The following is a 21,992-nucleotide window of genomic DNA, read 5'->3' on the forward strand; positions in this document are numbered from 1 at the left end:
GATGACAGCGACATTCACATTCCCTCTGCTAACCTCCATGTTCCATAATGGAATATGAATTATATGTAAAGGTACATTTGGGATATACTTAATTCATCATTACAGGAATTCTTATAGTTGAAAGTTTTGGATGCTCCAGTGATTTCCAAGGCAGAAATAATTATCTTTTTCCTTATAAAATATATTTGGATCATTAGTATTTACTGGAAACAGAAAATAAAACTCTTTTTTTCCGAGTAACTAGTGTTGGCTTTCATTTTCTTGAAAAGTACTTTTTTTCTTTTCTTTTTTTATTCACTTGTCCTGTTAACTCTGAAAGACAGCACAATCAAGTGAGAAGGGCCTGAGTGTTGGCATCCGTAGACCGGGGTTTGTGTCCTGACTCTGTCCTGTCTGGGTTATGGATGATGTGGGAACAATAACCTGACCCTGGAGCCTTTGTTGTTTCATCCTAGGAGTGGTTTCAGTTCCAGAAGTGGCCGTGTATCTAGAATCTCGTGGTCACTTCTGCCCCCCCCCCCATGTAGGAGACTTGGGATCAGCCTTACTTCAACAAGAACATTTCTCATCTCTGGGGTTTTGAAGAACTTATTTAAATAAACACAACCTTTTTATTTTCTTTTAGGAAGAACGCAAAGCTGAGGAAGCCCTCAGTGACCTCAGACGTCAGTATAAAACAGAAGTAGGAAATTTACAGGTGACGACAATGAAACTGGAAAAGGTTGGTATGTGGCACTAGAATTTAGTAATGGCTTCAGGATATCAGTGTGTCCGAGTTATTAGTGGCTAAAAACATTTGGAATCACATTGGAGCAGCAGGTGTAGTCAGACCTCAGTGTCGAGTTAGACTTTGTGGAAAGACATTTTTAAGGGCCTTCATTTCCTTTTAAGTTTCAGTGGCATCCTGCCTTTTGCATGGATCTAATGAATATTTCTGATCCTTGAACAGTTGTCCATCAACCCCCGCTTCTCTTTCCTTAGTCTTCACCAAGGGCCTTCATTTCCCACGTGCCCAGTGGACTGTGCTCGTGGCACTGGAGGTACTGTCTCCTGGTCACAGAGCCTAGTATGTCTGTCCCAGCTCACTGCAAGGGACCTGGAAATATTGAGTGAATCTTTCTTAAATGAAATGAATATTCCCCGTCGATGTTGAAAGTTCCAGATCTTGAGGACCCCAGATCAGCAAGAGGTGGGTGAGAACGTGTTGAAGTGTGAGCAAAGGCATGAATGGGTTTTAGCCTTTGCTCTATTTGGTTCCAAATGAGTAGGGTGCGGTTCACTCCGTGGAGTTTTGCTAGATTTTTATCAACTAGCTTCAGCTCTGGTGGGGAGGAAGAGATTTGGAGCATTTGCCAGTTTCCATGGTATAAATACTCCATTACTGATTTCAAGCCACTAAATTGACATCACTGAATGCACAGCTTGGGAAGAGGAGCTTAAAACAGGCCCTCACCTGGTTGGATAGGTTGACTCCAGCACGGTGTTGGATGCATTTCTGCTATGGGATGGTCTCCATAACTTACAGGAACATCATGGCTAGCACGAAAATTAATGCTTACAAAACAATCACCTCTGAAAGTGGCATTGTGAATTTGGGGCCATCCCTTTGCTTCTGTTGTTGATGTGATAACCTTTAATACTCCTTACAGTGTTAATATGCAGTGAGCTTAAGTGATGATTAACTGTATTTTGTGGGCTATCACGATTTAAACCTCTGGAATTATTAAGAATTCTCATAGTATTCTTGGAAAATTATTATCAATGTTAACCTTTTTTTCTAATTTCCAAAGGTCATTAGACTGTACATATGATGGTTATATTGCAGAATTTGGATAAACCAATTCGTTTTTTATGTAAATCACAGATTTTCCTCGTCATCATCCTCACTTATTTCCATGTCTCCTGAAATCTTCAGACTAAGAGAATGTGTGCAAGAAGAGACAGATTTTTACCCTAATACAGCATACGATGAAGACCAAATAGGCCCTGAGAGTCAGGAGTGATGACACCTGAGTTCTTGTAGAGTCTCAATTTCTGCCCTGTAATGTCTGAAACAGTTGACTTCATCTTTCTGATCTTTAGCTTCTCATCTGTAAAATGTGATTAATAATATGGTGTCCTGCCTAACCATGATAACTGATATTTTGTTGACTTTATAGTTTATTAAGTACTTTTTCATAATTTTTACAAATCTAAATCTCAAACATTTTTTTAGAAGTAGATATAAATATCCTAACTTTTTACAGATGAGGTCTCTGAGTTCTAGAGAGGTTAAGTAACTTATTCAAAGGCACACAGCTACCAAGTAATGGAGTCATCTATACTAAACAGTTGGTGCTTTCTCACTTGTACCAGACTTCCTGCTTGCTTCGTAGGGTTGTTCTGCAAAACGATGATTCATGCGAGAGCACAGCGAAGTCTGAGAAGATCTGAAGAAGAGTTTACAAAGTTGTTATAATGGCTGTTACCGTATGTCATTGATCCTGAGAAATTAGTGATGCCACAGTTCCTCTTCTCTGAACTTGGCGTGCATCTCAAATCTCAACAGCTCATCTCAGTTACAGTCAGCATGTGCGGTCATGACACAGTTGTGTGAGAACTTCTGGCAAGATCAAGTCCAGTGTCAGAGTACTTGGATTTTGACTTAGACATAATGAAATAAAATATACATTTTGGTCAGTGTGTAAATATTTAATTAATGGATACACACAAATCCTCACATTTCCACTGGGGTGTAACCTATTTTTATTGAAGACATTTTTGTTGTTAAGTTTATAAAATCTCCTGAGCCAACATAGCTTGGAAATAATAATGAGCCACTGGGAAGCAAAGCTTGTGTATATATTTCTCTAATTTTGTTTGCATGTGTCTCTACCTTCTCATCATACTTAAGTTTTATTGATTTCAGTCATTCATAAGAATTTCCTGAAATCACTGTGGAGAAAATATAGGTGAAAATGACACTAACTTTATTCTTAAAAATATTAGACTCTGGTAAAACAGGTAGGTAGACCATTTACAAATAAGTATAATACCAGATGGAATGTGTTAAGTTTTCATAAAGTTCTAGGTGAATATAGAGGTGCAGGCTGATGCAACATAACTGAAAGACCAAGGATTGTCTTGCTTAACAGTCAGTGATTTCCCAAAAGGTCTTTCCAATTGTTTCAAAAAAATTTTATTAAACAGTAAAACTCCTTTTTCAGTGTTTAAATTATTTAGATCAAAATTTTGAATTCTTATAGATTATATGTAATTTAATGACTTAAAAAGTTCTCTAATGTTGAAAATTGAAGAATTCTAGAATTCTCATTTCTGTATGCTAGGATATTCCCAAACTGACCTGAATCAATTGGTGTATGTCTGTAAACACACATTTAACTGAATCAATTTGGTGTATGTCTGTAAACACACAACTTTTATTTGCTCTTTCAGCTAGAAGAACAGTTAAAACATGTGAGTCAGAAAGATGTGGCTGTACAGAAAAAACAGATCTATAATTTATCAATGGTAAGAATCACGTTCTCACTTACAGAGTCACATTTCCTGTTAGACTACTGTTTCCTAAATATAGTTATGCTAATCTTTCACTGTTACAGGAATAGAAGCTCGGAGACATTAATACTCTAATGAGAAAAGTCTATGAAATACCTTTCAAATCATATTTTGATTTAATCTCACAAATCAAAGATATAATTTATGCAGGCTTGTTCCCTCAGTGATACCCCACCTGCTGTGAATGCTTACATTTACTTTCTATCCCAAGCAGTAATATCATGGCCTTGAACTTTCAATAGTTAACCCTGCATTCTTATAGCATCAACTCTGATCTGTGTCCCCCGGCTTGATGAGATGAGGCGTTATGGCTTTGCCCTTCTTCTCTCTGGCTTTCCTCTTTCAGTCCCTTTTCCATCTTCTGCTGACTATATTTTTAGTCTTTCTATTGTGAATACCAATAACATTTGCACTGTTTATATGACCATGAGGAAGTTTTCTTTATTTTGTTTTTAGGTTAACTCTAAAAGTTGAAAGCCAATAATGAACATTTCTTTTATTCTCACTGAGGAGCCAAGAAATGAGACAGTATGAGCTAGAATTGCATTCCTTTCTCTCTAGCAATTAGCCCTGTGCCACCCAACCTCATGGTTAAATGAAGCCCCTTAATGCACAATCACTTCCATGTCTGGCCACATCTTAGTTGGCTTTGTATTTGGGTCATAACTTTCTTAGAGTCACGTGGTTTGTTTTGTTTTGATTTCCTCTTTTTTTGTTTCTTATTGTAAAAAACAAAACAAAAAAACAAACAAAACTGCCATCTTTATGATATCAGTGATACTTTATAACTTCCTAATTCTTCTTCCCAATGCACAGAAATTGTATTTTTCTCCTTCATATTAATTTTAGAGTCTACAAAGTTTCAGTCCTTATTTGGTTGATTGCTTTGCTGCCCATAGGTCCTCTTGGAATTTCGGATCATTTTAGCAGCTGGGGTAGGTTTCTGGGCAGCTGGGTAAAGGCATCTGTTTCCCTCAAGGCCTCTGCCCTGTCATGGGTCTTCCTAGGAGCTGTGTGTGTGAAGCTGGCTGTCGTGCTGGGGAACCCCAATTACCAGAATGGGTGTGGCCTGGGTATTCAGAGGGATGCTTTACCTTTCCTTGTAGGAGTCATATAGTTCTTTTAAATTTCAATTTCAATTTGTTGTGTTGACATGTTTTCAAGTGTCTCACTTAATATAACACCCTCTGCCCACTGCATCGTGCCCCCATGCCCCATGCAAAGTCTCTTTCCACGACTGTTTCACCCCCTGTGCCCCCTCCGCTTACCTACAAGAGCTGTTCGTGTTTTATGGTAAAGGCAAGCCCCGTCTGGTTGCCTTTGGAATCACTCTGGCTATCTGCGGTTCTTTCCGAGGGTAAGAGCAGGCATGGGCTTGAGGGGCGGGTGACTTAATATTTAAGTTGAATTTGTCTTCAGCTCTGCTCTCATTCTCTGGGCTTCTGTATGGCCAGCTGCCTCTCCTGTGTTCCAGGCAGAACCCTCCACATGCATCTTCCGGGCCTGCTTTACCCCTGCTCTCTGCCTTAGCACGTTTCTGTCCAGTTTCCATTTTCAGAAATGCTTAAGTCACTTAACTGCAGATTGTTCCCTCCCCATTCTTTATACTTTCATTAATTTATTTCTTTCGTATTTCACGTTAATGGGGTCTCAAAAGGGAAGGAAGACAAATTCGAGTAGTCAGTTCACCACTTTGAGTTGCTTAATTTTTATTTTAGAAAAATTTCTTAGATAAATTCTTAAAGTTTTAAAAATTTTTTAAGAATGGGCCCTGGCCGGTAGGCTCAGTGGTAGAGCATCGGCCTGGCATGCCGGAGTCCTGGGTTCGATTCCCGGCCAGGGCACACAGGAGACGCGCCCATCTGCTACTCCACCCCTCCCCTGCTCCTTCCTCTCGGTCTCTCTCTTCCCCTCCTGCAGCCGAGGCTCCCTTGGAGCAAAGATGGCCCGGGTGCTGAGGATGGCTCTGTGGCCTCGGCCTCAGGCGCTAGGATGGCTCTGGATGAAATAGAGCAACGCCCCCGATGGGCAGAGCATCGCCCCCTGGTGGGCAGAGCATCGCCCCCTGGTGGGCATGCCGGGGTGGATCCTGGTCGGGCGCATGCGGGAATCTGTCTGACTGCCTCCCCGTTTCCAGCTTCAGAAAAATGAAAAATTTTTTTTAAGAATGTATTTTTAAAATTTTGTTTAGAAAATTAAATTTAACATGGTGACATTGATCAATAAGAGTACATAGATTTTAGGTGAACGTTTCTATAGCATTTGAACTGTTGATTATGTTGTATACCCATCACCCAAAGTCAAATCATTTTCCATCATGGTATATTTGTCCCTCTTTAAACACTCCTCCTTTGCCCTTCTCTACATCCCTCTCCCCCACACCCACCTCTCCTAGATCTCCCCCCCCTCTACATCCCTCTCCCCCACACCCAATTCTCTGAGATCTCCCCCCCTTACATCCCTCTCCCCACACCCACCTCTCCTAGATCTCCCCTCCCCCTACTCTACATCCCCCTCCCCCACACCCACCTCTCCTAGATCTCCCCTCCCCCTCCTCTACATCCCTCTCCCCCACACCCACCTCTCCTAGATCTCCCCTCCCTCCTCCTCTACATCCCTCTCCCTCACACCAACCTCTCCTAGATCTCCCCTCCCCCCTCCTCTACATCCCTCTCCCCCACACCCACCTCTCCTAGATCTCCCCTCCCCCCTCCTCTACATCTCTCTTCCCCACACCCACCTCTCCTAGATCTCCCCTCCCTCCTCCTCTACATCCCTCTCCCCATACCCACCTCTCCTAGATCTCCCCTCCCCCTCCTCTACATTCCCCTCCCCCACTCCCACCTCTCCTAGATCTCCCCTCCCCCCTCCTCTACATCCCTCTCCCCACACCCACCTCTCCTAGATCTCCCCTCCCCCCTCCTCTACATCCCTCTCTCCACACCCACCTCTCCTAGATCTCCCCTCCCCCCTCCTCTACATCCCTCTCTCCACACCCACCTCTCCTAGATCTCCCCTCCCCCCTCCTCTACATCCCTCTCCCCAAACCCACCTCTCCTAGATCTCCCCTCCCCCTCCTCTACATCCCTTTCCCCCACACCCACCTCTCCTAGATCTCCCCTCCCCCTCCTCTACATCCCTCTCCCCCACACCCACCTCTCCTAGATCTCCCTTCCCCCTCCTCTACATCCCTCTCCCCCACACCCACCATTCCTAGATCTCCCCCCTTACATCCCTCTCCCCACACCCACCTCTCCTAGATCTCCCCTCCCCCTCCTCTACATCCCTCTCCCCCACACCCACCTCTCCTAGATCTCCCCTCCCCCTCCTCTACATCCCTCTCCCCCAAACTCACCTCTCCTAGATCTCCCCCCCTTACGTCCCTCTTCCCACACCCACCTCTCCTAGATCTCCCCTCCCTCCTCCTCTACATCCCTGTTCCCCACATCCACCTCTCCTAGATCTGCCCCCCTTACATCCCTCTCCCCCACACCCACCTCTCCTAGATCTCCCCTCCCCCCTCCTCTACAACCCCCTCCCACACTCCCACCTCTCCTAGATCTCCCCTCCCCCCTCCTCTACATCCCTCTCCCCACACCCACATCTCCTAGATCTCCCCTCCCTCCTCCTCTACATTCCTCTCCCCCACACCCACCTCTCCTAGATCTCCCCTCCCCCTCCTCTACATCCCCCTCCCCCACACCCACCTCTCCTAGCTCTCCCCTCCCTCCTCCTCTACATCCCTCTCCCCCACACCCACCTCTCCTAGATCTCCGCCCTTACATCCCTCTCCCCACACCCACCTCTCCTAGATCTCCCCTCCCCCTCCTCTACATCCCTCTCCCCCACACCCACCTCTCCTAGATCTCCCCTCCCTCCTCCTCTACATCCCTCTCCCCCACACCCACCTCTCCTAGATCTCCGCCCTTACATCCCTCTCCCCACACCCACCTCTCCTAGATCTCCCCTCCCCCTCCTCTACATCCCTCTCCCCCACACCCACCTCTCCTAGATCTCCCTTCCCCCCTCCTCTACATCCCTCTCCCCCACACCCACCTCTCCTAGATCTCCCCTCCCCCCTGCTCTACATCCCTCTCCCCCACACCCACCTCTCCTAGATCTCCCCTCTCCCCTCCTCTACATCCCTCTCCCCCACACCCACCTCTCCTAGATCTCCCCTCCCCCCTGCTCTACATCCCTCTCCCCCACACCCACCTCTCCTAGATCTCCCCTCCCCCTCCTCTACATCCCTCTCCCCCAAACTCACCTCTCCTAGATCTCCCCCCCTTACGTCCCTCTTCCCACACCCACCTCTCCTAGATCTCCCCTCCCTCCTCCTCTACATCCCTGTTCCCCACATCCACCTCTCCTAGATCTGCCCCCCTTACATCCCTCTCCCCCACACCCACCTCTCCTAGATCTCCCCTCCCCCCTCCTCTACAACCCCCTCCCACACTCCCACCTCTCCTAGTTCTCCCCTCCCCCCTCCTCTACATCCCTCTCCCCACACCCACATCTCCTAGATCTCCCCTCCCTCCTTCTCTACATTCCTCTCCCCCACACCCACCTCTCCTAGATCTCCCCTCCCCCTCTTCTACATCCCTCTCCCCCACACCCACCTCTCCTAGATCTCCCCTCCCCCTCCTCTACATCCCCCTCCCCCACACGCACCTCTCCTAGCTCTCCCCTCCCTCCTCCTCTACATCCCTCTCCCCCACACCCACCTCTCCTAGATCTCCGCCCTTACATCCCTCTCCCCACACCCACCTCTCCTAGATCTCCCTCCCCCTCCTCTACATCCCTCTCCCCCACACCCACCTCTCCTAGATCTCCCCTCCCTCCTCCTCTACATCCCTCTCCCCCACACCCACCTCTCCTAGATCTCCGCCCTTACATCCCTCTCCCCACACCCACCTCTCCTAGATCTCCCCTCCCCCTCCTCTACATCCCTCTCCCCCACACCCACCTCTCCTAGATCTCCCTTCCCCCCTCCTCTACATCCCTCTCCCCCACACCCACCTCTCCTAGATCTCCCCTCCCCCCTCCTCTACATCCCTCTCCCCCACACCCACCTCTCCTAGATCTCCCCTCTCCCCTCCTCTACATCCCTCTCCCCCACACCCACCTCTCCTAGATCTCCCCTCCCCCCTGCTCTACATCCCTCTCCCCCACACCCACCTCTCCTAGATCTCCCCTCCCCCTCCTCTACATCCCTCTCCCCCACACCCACCTCTCCTAGATCTCCCCTCCCCCCTCCTCTACATCCCTCTCCCCCACACCCACCTCTCCTAGATCTCCCCTCTCCCCTCCTCTACATCCCTCTCCCCCACACCCACCTCTCCTAGATCTTTCCTCCCCCTCCTCTACATCCCTCTCCCCCACACCCACCTCTCCTAGATCTCCCCTCCCCCCTGCTCTACATCCCTTTCCCCACACCCACCTCTCCTAGATCTCCCCTCCCCCTCCTCTACATCCCTCTCTCCCACACCCACCTCCCCTAGATCTCCCCTCCCTCCTCTTCTACGTACCTCTCCCCCACACCCACCTCTCCTAGATCTCCCCCCTTACATCCCTTTCCCACACCCACCTCTCCTAGATCTCCCCTCCCTCCTCCTCTACATCCCTGTACCCCACATCCACCTCTCCTAGATCTCTCCCCCTTACATCCCTCTCCCCCACACCCACCTCTCCTAGATCTCCCCTCCCCCCTCCTCTACATCCCCCTTCCCCACTCCCACCTCTCCTCGATCTCCCCTCCCCTCTCCTCTACATCCCTCTTCCCACACCCACCTCTCCTTGATCTCCCCTCCCTCCTCATCTACATCCCTCTCCCCCACATCCACCTCTCCTAGATCTCCCCTCCTTCTCCTCTACATCCCTCTCCCCCACATCCACCTCTCCTAGATCTCCCCTCCCCCATCCTCTACATCCCTCTCCCCCACACCCACCTCTCCTAGATCTCCCCTCCCCCTCCTCTACATCCCTCTCCCCAACACCCACCTCTCCTAGATCTCCCCCCTCGTAACCACTTCACTTTTATTTATGTCCTTGAGTCTCAGTTTTATATCTCACCTATGTTTGAAATTATACAGTTCTTAGCTTTTTCTGATTTACTTATTTCAGTCAGTATAATATTCTCAGGGTCCATCCATGTTATTGTAAATGGCAATGTCTTCTTTAGAATTTCAAAAAAATTATAAAATTTATAACCACACTGGTTTATTTTTATGTGCAAAACTTAAAAATGTTAGTTGATACGATTTACTGTGAAAAGGAGCAGGCTGCCTGGTAATAGCTCCTCTTCATTTCACAGAGTTTTTGTCAGTAGTGCATAGCTCTCATTAAGTAAACAGATGTTTAAATGTTTGGTCTCAGTTAACTTGTCAATAACATGTCACAGTTCATAATAGCAAGCTGCAGAGTGTTGGAGTTTGGCACTAAATGTCAAGTATTAATAAAAAAAGAAGAACTTTGAGGAGTTAGATTTTGGACACTTTAATAATTTATAATAATTTCAAATTACCTTGACTTGATAATTCTTTGCATACTGAGATTCGAAGACCTGTGGATGGGTGAGAGTTTCGTGCAGGGACGTTCCACTCCACTTGACTTTATTTCTCCAGGTGAAAGAGACTGAATCTAATTCCTTCAATGTTCTTTTTCTCTAGGAAAATCAGAAAATTAAGAAAGATCTTTTAGAAGCCCAGACAAACATAGCCTTTCTTCAGAGTGAATTAGATGCTTTGAAAAGAGATTATGCTGATCAGAATCTGATATCTGAAAGGTATGAAACTTCACATTTGATTGTTTTAGTTTGAGAGGAATGTTCATTTTGGTAACCATACATGGGATGACCATGCTCAGCTGTGTAACAAGAAAGGCTTATGGATGAACTTTACTGATACATTGCTTTCTAAAGAACTTATGTTAAGTATTGGGTTTTCTAGTGATTTTTTATCTTTAATTTTTTTATACAAACAGATTAGTTTAATTATTGACTGGGTAGGACAGTGCATGGCTTAATAAATACTTGAGTTAATCTGGAGCAGAAGAATATTTCTAACATGTCAAGAGTCAGTGCTAATTAAAGGGCTCCCAGTGAGGAGCAGAGCCAGGCCAGTGGTGGGGGTGTAAGGCTGGTGGGTGCTGAGTGGGCGATGAGGTGGAGCAGCGCCTTGCAAAAGAAAGCAGAGAGTGTGGGTGTGTTTGTGGAGTCCCAGAGGAGAGGGGCTGCTGACGGGGGAGGGGCCAGGTGGGAGCCCAGACGGGAATGGGTAAGGACATGCTTCTAGAAAAGGTGAAAAAGAGTTGAAGATGGCAGTTTGGGGTAAGGCAGGACTGAACTCCTGATTCTTACTCAAACATAAATGCCATTATGAATATTGGTCCTTCAACATAAGGAAAATTAGCTATCTTAGACAAGTAATTTTATTTTGCTGTGCTTTAGTTTTGCTGTATGGCATTAGTAACAGAAGGCATAACACACTCATGGAGGTGTATATTTATATATATAGATAGATAGATAGTTACAAAGACACATGACTATATATATGGAGATATGCAAAAATGCATATGTGTGCAAATATAAAATATAAGATATATTCATGCATACACATTTGCATATAAATGTATCTATACATATATGCATATGAAATGCATCTGTAGTATGTGTACACTTGGGAAAACATAACATTTTTTATTTGTTTGTTTGCAAGTTTTTGTCAGAATCAAGGTCCTGTAATGGAAAGCAGTGAAACATTTATTCAGCAGGTCCTTGAACTACATGAGGAGTGTTGAGTATGGAGTGTATAAAAAAGGACAGTTGTAGTCTCCGCTCTTTGAGAACTTCAGATTTAGTTGACTAGGATAAAAAGCTAAAAGATGACAGAGTTGACATAGAGCCGCACAGTGTCAGAAGCAATACCACCAGCAGTGCGCAGGTGGGCCTCATTGCCACGTGATGGTAGAAAAACCTGTGCTTTTAGTTCAGAAGAGGTGAAGAACTTGACTAAAGAGGAAACGCTCAAGGTGACCTTGGGAGGGGAATAGGTTTGTGTTGCTCAAGGGGAGCAGAGGCAACATCAGCAGTAACACAGGCGCCATCTGCCAGGCCCTGTCCTCAGTGCCTAGTTAGTATTCACTCCTTCAGTCCACAGGGTATCCTGTGAGACGGGACTGTCCTTATCCCCACTTCACAGACGGGAGGAGAGAGTCCAGAGATGTCCCAGGTCAGGCGGTGACCAGCGCAGAGTCCAGATGTTTGGGACAGATAAGACTCGTTTGGGGAGGACTGATCATATCACTGGGTAAAAAAAATGACATTTTGAATGGAAAAGTAAAAGTTAAAAAAAATAAAATGTTGAAAAGCTAGTTTTAAGACTAGAATGTAAGGGCTCAGAATTTTTGGTGAAGGAATTTAAATTTCTATAGATAATTGGGAAAAGTAGTCTTATCAAGAGAGTGGATAGGCAGTTTATTGTAGAAAATTTAATATCATGAGCATTCTGGAAGCTAGTGAGGGGGTTTGTTGCTTAGAAATGGCCGAGGTGGAGTATGGGCTGGAGATGAGTGACTGCTGCTCAGCATGACCTTTGAGGATGAGGCCAGGGCTTCATAGTGAAGTAACTGAGGGAGGAATCAGCCTGTGAGAACATACCGTGCATGGAGACAGCTGGGTCCTGTCCTGTGGATTCCTCTGTGGTGCAGGGAGGAGAGGGGGGAGTTGGAGGAGGGGCGAGGCAAGGAGAGAAGGAACCAGGAGAAAGATAATAACGGGGTGGGATTGTGTAAGGGTTCGAATGGGCAGAGCAGGGTTAGAAGGAGAGGAAGGTGGGGAGAGGGCACTCAGCAGAAGGGCAGCGGTTCATTCCCAGTGAGGAGCAGAGCCAGGCCAGTGGTGGGGGTGTAAGGCTGGTGGGTGCTGAGTGGGCGATGAGGTTGAGCAGCACCTTGCACAAGAAAGCAGAGAGTGTGGGCGTGTTTGTGGAGTCCCAGAGGAGAGGGGCTGCTGATGGGGGAGGGGCCAGGTGGGAGCCCAGACAGGAATGGGTAAAGACACGCGTCTTAGAAAAGGTGAAAATGAGTTGGAGATGGTAGTTTTGGGTAAGGCAGGACTGAACACCTGATTCTCACTCAAACATAAAATACCATTTTACATGGATCTGGAAGTAATGCGAGAGTGCATGGAAGTTCGAAATAGTCTTCTGAGGCAGATTGAAAAACTCCAGTAAGTTCTCATATAAACTGCTCATACCATTTACATTTTACTTCTGTTATTGTTGTTGTTAATAAAACAAGTGCCACATGTAACACAAGTCGCTGTATCCTAATAGGGGTTCCTGTGTGTATGCATGCGTCCTCTAGCTGTGCTGCATTTAGAATAACATCTTGGCTGTCTGACGCCTCTAATCCTAAATCAACTATTCACATCCAGGCCCCAGAGCATAATTCTCTAAAAGTCCTTGCAAGTCAGGTGCTCCATGCCCTGTGTCTCTATTACACTTCTGTGGAGAGTGATGGCCCTGGCGTTCACGGCTGCCTCTGCAGCTCATCTGAGAGACGGTCAGGCGTCTCTCACTGGTCTCATCGCAGCACCAGGCGTACGTGATCATTCTTTCACAACGTATTGTGCTTGGTCAGAGGTGTGCTTCTCTTAGGTTTTTGTAAAAACCCTTTTGGAAATATTATACCTGCTCTGTCAGCTTCACAGCGGAACTGCAGTAATTCCAGCCTCTGAGGCCCTCCCTCACACAATCACCCTCTCCCTCACTTTCTCTCTTTTCCTCCCATGCAGTATTTTCTGCTGCTTTTACTTCCCCCAAATGGAGTAAGATCAGGCTTGACAAATTTGTCTCACCATCTTGGAATGGCTATTAAGTCTCACCTGGGCAATTACAGAGTTGATGTATTGTCATAATCCTATTGATTGATTCATTCATTCATTTGGCAAATCTTTACTCACCACCTTTTATGGGCAAGGTGTGCTGGGAGCTGAGGGTAGAGTGGCAAGTAGGAGGAAAAAAGTCTTTCTACTAATGGGGTTAGTTTAGGGAAGAGGAGAACCTGATCAGACATCATGGAATTATAAAATGCTGAATGAGAAAGAGGGGCAAAGGGAAGGGATGTGTACCAAAGAAAACTTTGGCCTAACCAGGAAGGTCCAGGAAATGTTCCCAGTGGAAGCATCAGTATCGAGTGAGCTGAGGGCACAGGGATGAAGAAGCCTTCAGTGGGGCATGATTAGCTACTCTCCGTGCCAGAGGCTTTGTTATTGTCCTCACCTCATAGAGGAGGTTGCTGAGGCTCTGACAGGTGAAATAGCTCCTGTCCATCATGTGGGAGGACACCCCTGAGATGGAGTTGGATTTGAACCTAGAGTCAACATCAGATCCTTTAACAGGTACATGGCTGTGCCTGGTGTCCCAGCACCTGACCAGGAGGGGGATGCAGGCATCGCCAGGAAGAAGTGTGGCACACACCACACCCACAGCCAGGCTGCATGGTCAGAGAGCGACTTGTGCTGCTGGCTGGCCCTGGCATTTTGGGAGCAGAGACCTGCCTGAAACCTATTCCAAGGATGGAGCTGCAGGAGGGCAGAGCAGTCCCACAGGACAGCTAACCCTTCCTACATGCCGTGGGGTCTCACAGAGAGGTGACACACCCATGAGGTTGTGCTTCCTGTAATGCATTTAGATCTCAGTTTATGAGGTATGAATGGAAGAGGGAGAAAGTTGCAAGAGGTGGTCATTCCACGTTCTGAACTCACAGCCTGAGAAATAAGTGGTGACATTTGCCCCCACTAACACATTTTTGTATCGATTTCTCTGTTGTATTTCCTCACTCTGCAGAACAGCTAACCGGAAGCTGCAGGACAGTAATGACGGCCTGAGGAGTGCTCTCGAAAACACAGCAAGTTCAACAGATCCTCGGTGTGCAGTAGAATTTTCTAATACATGTTGCTCTAATTGTGGTAGAGTATTTCGATGAAAATCTTGTATTTTGTTCGGAGAGAACTTACGATCATGAGAAGCTATTCCATAGAATAAAATGGAGCACAACTGTCCTAAATTAAAAAAAAAAATGTGGTTCTCCTCTGAGAAGAAGAAGGCCTGCAGGTTGACCAGCTTTTGTTCGATAGTCTGGGGAACCAGAGAGAGACGTGGAAGGTGCGACCCGGGTCCTGGCAGAGTTGATGGGGTAGTGGGTAGTGAAGATGTGCACAGACAGCAGGAAGAGCAGAAGTGGGCAGCCCTGCAGATGTACACATGCAACCCTGCCCATCTGAGAGGGGGGAGGGGTGCTTCTGATAGAGGAGTGTGTTCACACACAGTGAGTGTTCTTTACGGCAGTGAGAGTCTCAGAGTGGGGGCCTCAGATTTCAGACTCTCCTATGGAAACACACTAAGCCACCACTGGGATTTTGAGGACCTTCCCCAGACTCTGTGTGCCTCAAAGTCTCTTCTCCCATTTGTGGGGGTCAGCTTCATGTCTGGGGGCCCAGTGCCATAGCTTTGGGTTTGAAAGAAGCAGTCACTGTGCCAAATTATGATTCAAGAAGAAACAAATGAGAAGTTGGTATTGCATGGTTCTGAAGATCTAGGGAACTGGGTGCCCCTTTATGACTTATGTGGTAGGTTTAGGCTTACGACACAATGAAGAGGAAGTACCATATGCAGTTGTTGCATGCTTTCCCCTTGATTTCTGTACTCATGTTTGCTCACATAGAACACCAGACTTTTACTTTAGAAGTTAATTTGTGTGCTACAGTTTCAAAAACATGTATATAAATAAAATGTTTACCCGGAGTAACAAAACATTACTTATATATTACAGCGCATAAATAAAATATCACCGGGGAATACAATTTCTAGGAGCAGTCCCAAATTTAGTGGTCATTCTCAACCTCTGGGCTATGACAGGTATGTTACTTACGTTTTGTTTGAATTCTGGATCAAAGTTGAAAGTAAATTTCCTTATAGGTAAATTAAAATAATAGAATATATTTTGGACAGTAATTTCTATTCCTACTCTTACTTTAAATGTCTGAAACATAAAATATGTAAAGATTAAAGTAAAAATGTTCCAGACAGGGCAAAGTGATTTCCTTAAGATGTTATCATGACGTGGTTTTACGTATGCTCACCTTTACCTGATTCCTAATCTTGTCCCGTTTCTTAGAAGTGGTCTCAGGAAGAGGAGTTTCAGGGAAATCAGTTGGACCACGGTATATGATGTGGTATATGTGGTTTATGATGTTGAGACTCTTGGCAAATGTTTAGTGGCATAGCATAATACTATGTAAGTTATATTCAAGGGAAAGGAAACTAAAATAAATGGTAACTACTAGCCAGTAGATGTTTATAAGCTGCTGTGTTAAAGGAGTCACAGAGACTTACCAGAACAGAAAATTTAGCTCTATTTTTAATTAAATGAAGTGAAATATTAGCCCTATTGTAACTTGAGATCTAGCAATAAAAACTGAAAGTGTATGTGTATGTACATATGTGTGAACATACAGATATGTCCAGTGTTGCCACTTAAAATACTACTTTTGATTTCTGGCCGGTTTGCTCAGTGGTACAGCATCGGCCTGGCGTGTGAAGGTCCTGGGTCTAATTCTCAGTCAGGGCACACAGGAGAGGTGCCCGTCTGTTCTCCACCCATCTCCCTCTTACTTCTCTTCCTCTCTCTTTCCCTCCTGCAGCCATGGCTCAGTTGAAGCGAATTGGCCCTGGGCATTGAGGATGGCTCTATGGCCTCTGCCTCAGGCATTAAACAGAGCTAGGTTGAGCAACAAGGCAGTGGCCCCAGATAAGGCAGAGCATCACCCCCTAGTGGGCTTCCCAGGTTAATCCCGGTTGGGGTGCAGGATCTGTCTCTGCCTCGATCCTCTCACTGAATAAAATAAGAAAACGTTACTTTTGGAGTATGTCCTGGTTTGTCTGAGGAGAATGCACAAACTACAGGTTTCCATCTCTCCATTTCTGCTCCAGTTGATTCCTTTTTCATCTGGGAACCTTTGGTCTAAAGAAAAATGTACTTAATATCCTGATGATAGCAAAATGGGCTGGCTATTGAGGATCACTTTTAAGAAAATTCTATCCACGTATCTGATGATTTTATTGTCCACTGATTTGTGAAATAAGAAATTTAATAAAATGTTTATTAATTTATAGGCAGATGGCTGCTCTGGGATTAGGAAATAGAGATTATTTTTAAGAATGTGTGGGTGTGATACCATTTTTCTAGACTGATATTTAAGATCATTGTTGAGCACATTGGGTAAAAAATATATAACTGAAAATTATTCCAGGTATTTCATCATGATTTCTTTTTTACTATAGTACACACCATGACTAAGAGCTCCTTGGCAGTATATTCTAAGGGACAAAGTTATCATACCTCAGTGACTCAGAGTGACAGGAGTCTATCACTTGTGTGCTCATATTTGAACAGTAACTGGAGGGATACTGTGGTCTGACTGATGTTCCTTTTGGGGGAGTCATTAGTTTGATATAGGAAGTTAACATTTTACTTTCTTTTTGATGCTAAAATTAAAACTTAAAAGCATATTATAAACTTAATTTTATTACTCTTGTGGCCTTTATTGGATTTTAACTTTTAAATTCTTTTAAATTTTATGTTTTTATAAGAATTTTAGCCAAAATTGAACTTGTTTTATATTTTTACATATTTAATTGTAATAAAAATACTTTTTGGGTAAGAATAGTTTACTTTTAAAATAGCATGTATATTAGTTGAGTTAGAAAAAATCTGATCTGTGCCTATATTTTTAATTTAGAGTTTAGATATTCATGGAGATTATTTCTCAGTTCAGGAGTTTACTTTTTCCTTTCTTATCAAAATCTGAATAGGTTTAAAAATGAAGTTCTAACCAATAATGACATGGATCTAAAGTAGTTTGTACTATATTATAATGGAATGGGTTTTTTTTTAGTTCCTTACAGATTAACCTAAAATTAGTTTCAGAAGCAGAGTTTTATAAATGATGAAATAGTAAAAGAATGTGTATACACGCACACACCTAGCTAGCTAAACAGGTCGAGAAAGACCTCATAACTGAGCAACACAGACAAAGTATGGTAGATAAATCACATTTCTAGTTAATACTAAACATTGGCTAAAGGCATCAAAATATTTTGATTTCTCTTATTCACATGGCTTATACTTTATATTAAGATCACCCTGTCTTTTCTAAGCATATCTATCTCTTATCATATGTCCTATCTGGAGGCCCATTTCCTTGCCATCCCCCTTTCTGGTGAGGTCTTGTGTCCTGAGTTTTGCCCAATGTGTAGCGTGATTAAATAAATTATAGCCGTTGTTTTTCTTTTAATATAAACTTAGATTCTCATGAAAATAAATAGAAAAGCAAAAGTAAATAGGGGAATATGCAGTTTCTTCAGATCCTTCTGTTTGAGTTTCATGAGAGGAAAGCTGCATAGAAGTCAGAAGTCTGAGCCTGTATCTGTGGAACCTCTCCTACAGGGTCGTTCCAGACTGTGTGTCAGCACACAGCAGCAGAGAATTCATCTCATCTGTCAAACCATTCCAGTACCACACATTTCTCACTGCCCGCCATTTTTCACCATGTTGTTTTTTTCACCAAGACCTTATTTGGTCTTGGGCCACCTGAGAACACATGTTCTTCTTGGGTCAGCCTCTTGGTTATTTGAAGAGAGAAACTAAGACTGAAGCTGAGGACACAGAACTGTTTCTCATCTCTGAGGGTTTTGAGTCTCACATCATCATGGTTGCCTTTCCCATCCAGGTTTCTGCTTTCTCTTTACATAGAGATATTATTTGAAACAGACACACTGTTCAGAATGTGGTCTGACCACATAAGAGCCAAAAAAGGTTCACATCTCTACATGTATTTTTTTAGCGCAACTTCAGATTGCATTTGGATCTCCAGCATTTTTTTATCAGGAAGTAAAGGTGATTTTTATAAATTAGCTTCATTTTTTAAATGCTCGAGTGTCTTGAGAGCTTGTTTGGAGGTTCTAGCAGGGGAGAGCAGCTACTCATATACCATTCACTGAAGAACAGCCCTCTCCTCTATCGGGGAAGGTCATCCTCTTCGACTGAGCGCACAGCTTCGGGAGGAACGCACATGGAGCAGTGAGGGAGGAAGGGGACACCTGCCTCGCCAGCCAGGTCAGCCTAATCAACCCTGGCAATCAATGGGGTGACAGATGTCACAGCCAGATCGCCCTCACATCCAATGCTCGAGTGTCTTTATCATAATGGATTGTTGCATAGAATGAACTGATATGGCTTTGAACATTTTTTCCCCTGATGCTTTATTACAGAATACATTGTGGCTCTTGTCAAAAGTGAGAACATTGGTCTTGAATCCATCCTGTCCCACTCTCGCCTGGGTGGTCTTGAGTGTGGTGAGCCCTACGGTAAAGCAGTTTTCTTTATCCCAGGTCATCTCGCTCTTTCTATGTGGATGAGGACTGTGACTCCCTGGCCCTCTGTGATCCCATGCAGAGGATGAATTGTGAAGTTGACAGCCTGCCCGAGAGCTGCTTCGACAGTGGCTTGTCCACCGTGCGCGATTCCAACGAGTACGACTCGGAGTTGGAATACAAACCCCAGAGGGCGTTTCAGAGGTCTCATGGCACGCAGGAGAGCTTTGCGGGTGATGCTTCAGACACAGATGTAAGTCCCAGAAGGCACTCCTCTCCTAGGCCTCATCTTTGATAGAAGAGATCTGTCACTCTGTTTGACCTTGATTGACATGGGAATCCTTTTTTTTTTTTTTTTTTTTTTTTTTTTGTATTTTTCTGAAGCTAGAAACGGGGAGAGACAGTCCGACAGACTCCCGCATGCACCCGACTGGGATCCACCTGGCACGCCCACCAGGGGGTGACGCTCTGCCCACCAGGGGGCGATGCTCTGCCCCTCCGGGGTGTCGCTTTGTTGCGACCAGACCCACTCCAGCGCCTGGGGCAGAGGCCAAGGAGCCATCCCCAGCGCCCGGGCCATCTTTGCTCCATTGGGAGCCTCGGCTGTGGGAGGGGAAGAGAGAGACAGAGAGGAAGGAGTGGGGGAGGGGTGGAGAAGCAGATGGGCGCTTCTCCTGTGTGCCCTGGCCGGGAATCGAACCCAGGACTTCTGCACACCAGGCTGATGCTCTACCACTGAGCCAACCGGCCAGGGCCGACATGGGAATCCTTTTTAAGGGTTATAAATATGAGACATAGGCAGAGTGTTTATTTTCTTTCTCCATCAAATTCCAGAGAAATTCTCATAGATTGCTGTTGGCCACTATTTTTTAACATCAATGACTGTAGATTTGGCTGCATTCTCCTCTTTGCTCTCTGATGTAGATGTGTAATGAGAGACATAGGTTTTGAACAGCTAACAGGTTCCTGATATAAGGGTTGAACGGGCATATGGTTCGGAAGGCCTGGCTTCCGTCCTGGACTGGAAGTCCCGGCGGCCTATTGGTGAAGGCAGCGGTGCTAGTTTTTCCTGAAAGCCCATCTTAGCACTTTCACCCCAGGTAGGTAGTTCTAAGACAGCTTTTATTCACGAAAACAAATTATTTTCTGTGCCATGTGACTTAAGAGGAAGAAAACCGGCGCGTCCTCATGACCCACTGTGGCTTTTTCCTTCTAGACAGCCATAGTGGATGATGACAAATCTTACAGATCACAAAAGGCTTACAAGATTGTGCTTGCTGGGGACGCCGGAGTGGGCAAGACCAGTTTCCTCATGAGACTTTGCGAGAATAAATTTCGAAGAATCACAGTTCCTACCGTGGGTATGATTCCTTTTCCAGAAAGTACTGGGGAAATGGCCTTCAGCTTGATTTTATTTTCTTTAGGTGTTATATACACAGATAGACAGATCAATCTCATTCTCTCTCTCCCTCCCCTGCCATATATTTAGGGATGTGTGTGTGTGTATGTGAGTGTGTGTGTGTGTGTGTGTGTGTGTGTCCTGGTCTATAGAATGGCCCCTTTCTGTTAAGGCCCAGCTTTAGGAAAGGAAGACTGACAATGGACAGGGATGTTTACTCAGAAAATCAGATGAACCAGATCAAGTTTAGAGCCTGCAATGACAGATTCACTTTTTCTTTTTTTTTTTTTTTTTAGGTGAGAGGAAGGAAGATAGTAAGGCAGATTTCTGCATGTACTCTGACTGGGACTCACGTGGCAACCCTGTCTGGGGCAGATGCTTGAGTACCAAACTATGTTTAGCACCTGAGGCTGAAGTGCTCAGACTAACTAAGCTTTCTTTAGCACCTAAGGCCAAGCTTGAACCATCTGAGCCAATGGTTGTGGGAGGAGAAGAAGGAGAGAAATGGGGGGTGAGAGGGAAGCAGATGGTTGCTTCTCCTGTGTTCCCTGACTCAGAATTGAATTTAGGACATCCATATGCTGGCCTGATGCTCTACCCATTGAGCCAATGGCCAGCACCAATGACAGATTTATTTATTTAGGAAACATTTTTTGAGTCCTCCTGTAACCAGTTGTTGTTATAGGTGCTAAGGATGCACAGTGAAGAGAGTGAATTATATCTCAGCTCACGAGGAATTTATATCCCAAAGGAGGGAAATGGATGAAAAAAAATTTTAAAGAAATATCTGAAGTGGCCCTGGCCGGTTGGCTCAGTGGTGGAGCGTCGGCCTGGCGTGCAGAAGTTTCAGGTTCGATTCCCGGCGAGGGCACACAGGAGAAGCGCCCATCTGCTTCTCCACCCCTCCCCCTCTCCTTCCTCTCTGTCTCTCTCTTCCCCTCCCGCAGCCAAGGCTCCATTGGAGCAAAGATGGCCCGGGCGCAGGGGATGGCTCCTTGGCCTCTGCCCCAGGCGCTAGAGTGGGTCTGGTCCCAACAGAGCGACGCCCAGAGGGGCAGAGCATCGCCCCCTGGTGGGCATAGCGTCGCCCCCTGGTGGGCGTGCCAGGTGGATCCCAGTCGGGCGCATGCGGGAGTCTGTCTGTCTCTCCCTGTTTCTAGCTTCAGAAAAATACAAAAAAAAAAAAAAAGAAATATCTGAAGTTTAAGGAGAAGTACACATTTACCTAGGGCAGCCAGGGAGAGCTTTTCTTTTCTTTTCTTTTCTTTTCTTTTCTTTTCTTTTCTTTTCTTTTCTTTTCTTTTCTTTTCTTTAGAGAGGAGAGGGAGAGAGAGGAGAGACAGAGAGAGAGAAGGGGGGGAGGAGCTGGAAGCATCAACTCCCATATGTGCCTTGACCAGGCAAGCCCAGGGTTTCGAACCGGCGACCTCAGCATTTCCAGGTCGACGCTTTATCCACTGCACCACCACAGGTCAGGCGAGAGCTTTTCTTAATAAGTTGCCATTTGATGCTGATAGAGTGACTCTGTTGATGGCTGGTTTGTCACTGTGGTCAGAATCATTGCTACAGGTCTGCTTCCTTTATGGGGGATCAGGAGCATTGCC

General features: G+C 45.5%; 1 protein-coding gene across 1 annotated transcript in view; it reads left to right on the forward strand.

The window, feature by feature from the left end:
- LOC136324321 (ras and EF-hand domain-containing protein-like) overlaps nt 1–21,992 on the forward strand; it is a 71,235-nt gene that overhangs the window by 29,072 nt on the left and 20,171 nt on the right. The window contains 10 exon segments of the mRNA XM_066257022.1: nt 626–721; nt 3,436–3,510; nt 10,224–10,339; nt 12,713–12,781; nt 14,403–14,458; nt 14,461–14,483; nt 15,388–15,473; nt 19,008–19,242; nt 19,952–20,089; nt 20,206–20,350. Coding sequence (XP_066113119.1) covers nt 626–721; nt 3,436–3,510; nt 10,224–10,339; nt 12,713–12,781; nt 14,403–14,458; nt 14,461–14,483; nt 15,388–15,473; nt 19,008–19,242; nt 19,952–20,089; nt 20,206–20,350 — 1,039 coding nt within the window.

This window comes from Saccopteryx bilineata, chromosome 2 (assembly GCF_036850765.1).
Source record: "Saccopteryx bilineata isolate mSacBil1 chromosome 2, mSacBil1_pri_phased_curated, whole genome shotgun sequence".
Taxonomy (NCBI): domain Eukaryota; kingdom Metazoa; phylum Chordata; class Mammalia; order Chiroptera; family Emballonuridae; genus Saccopteryx; species Saccopteryx bilineata.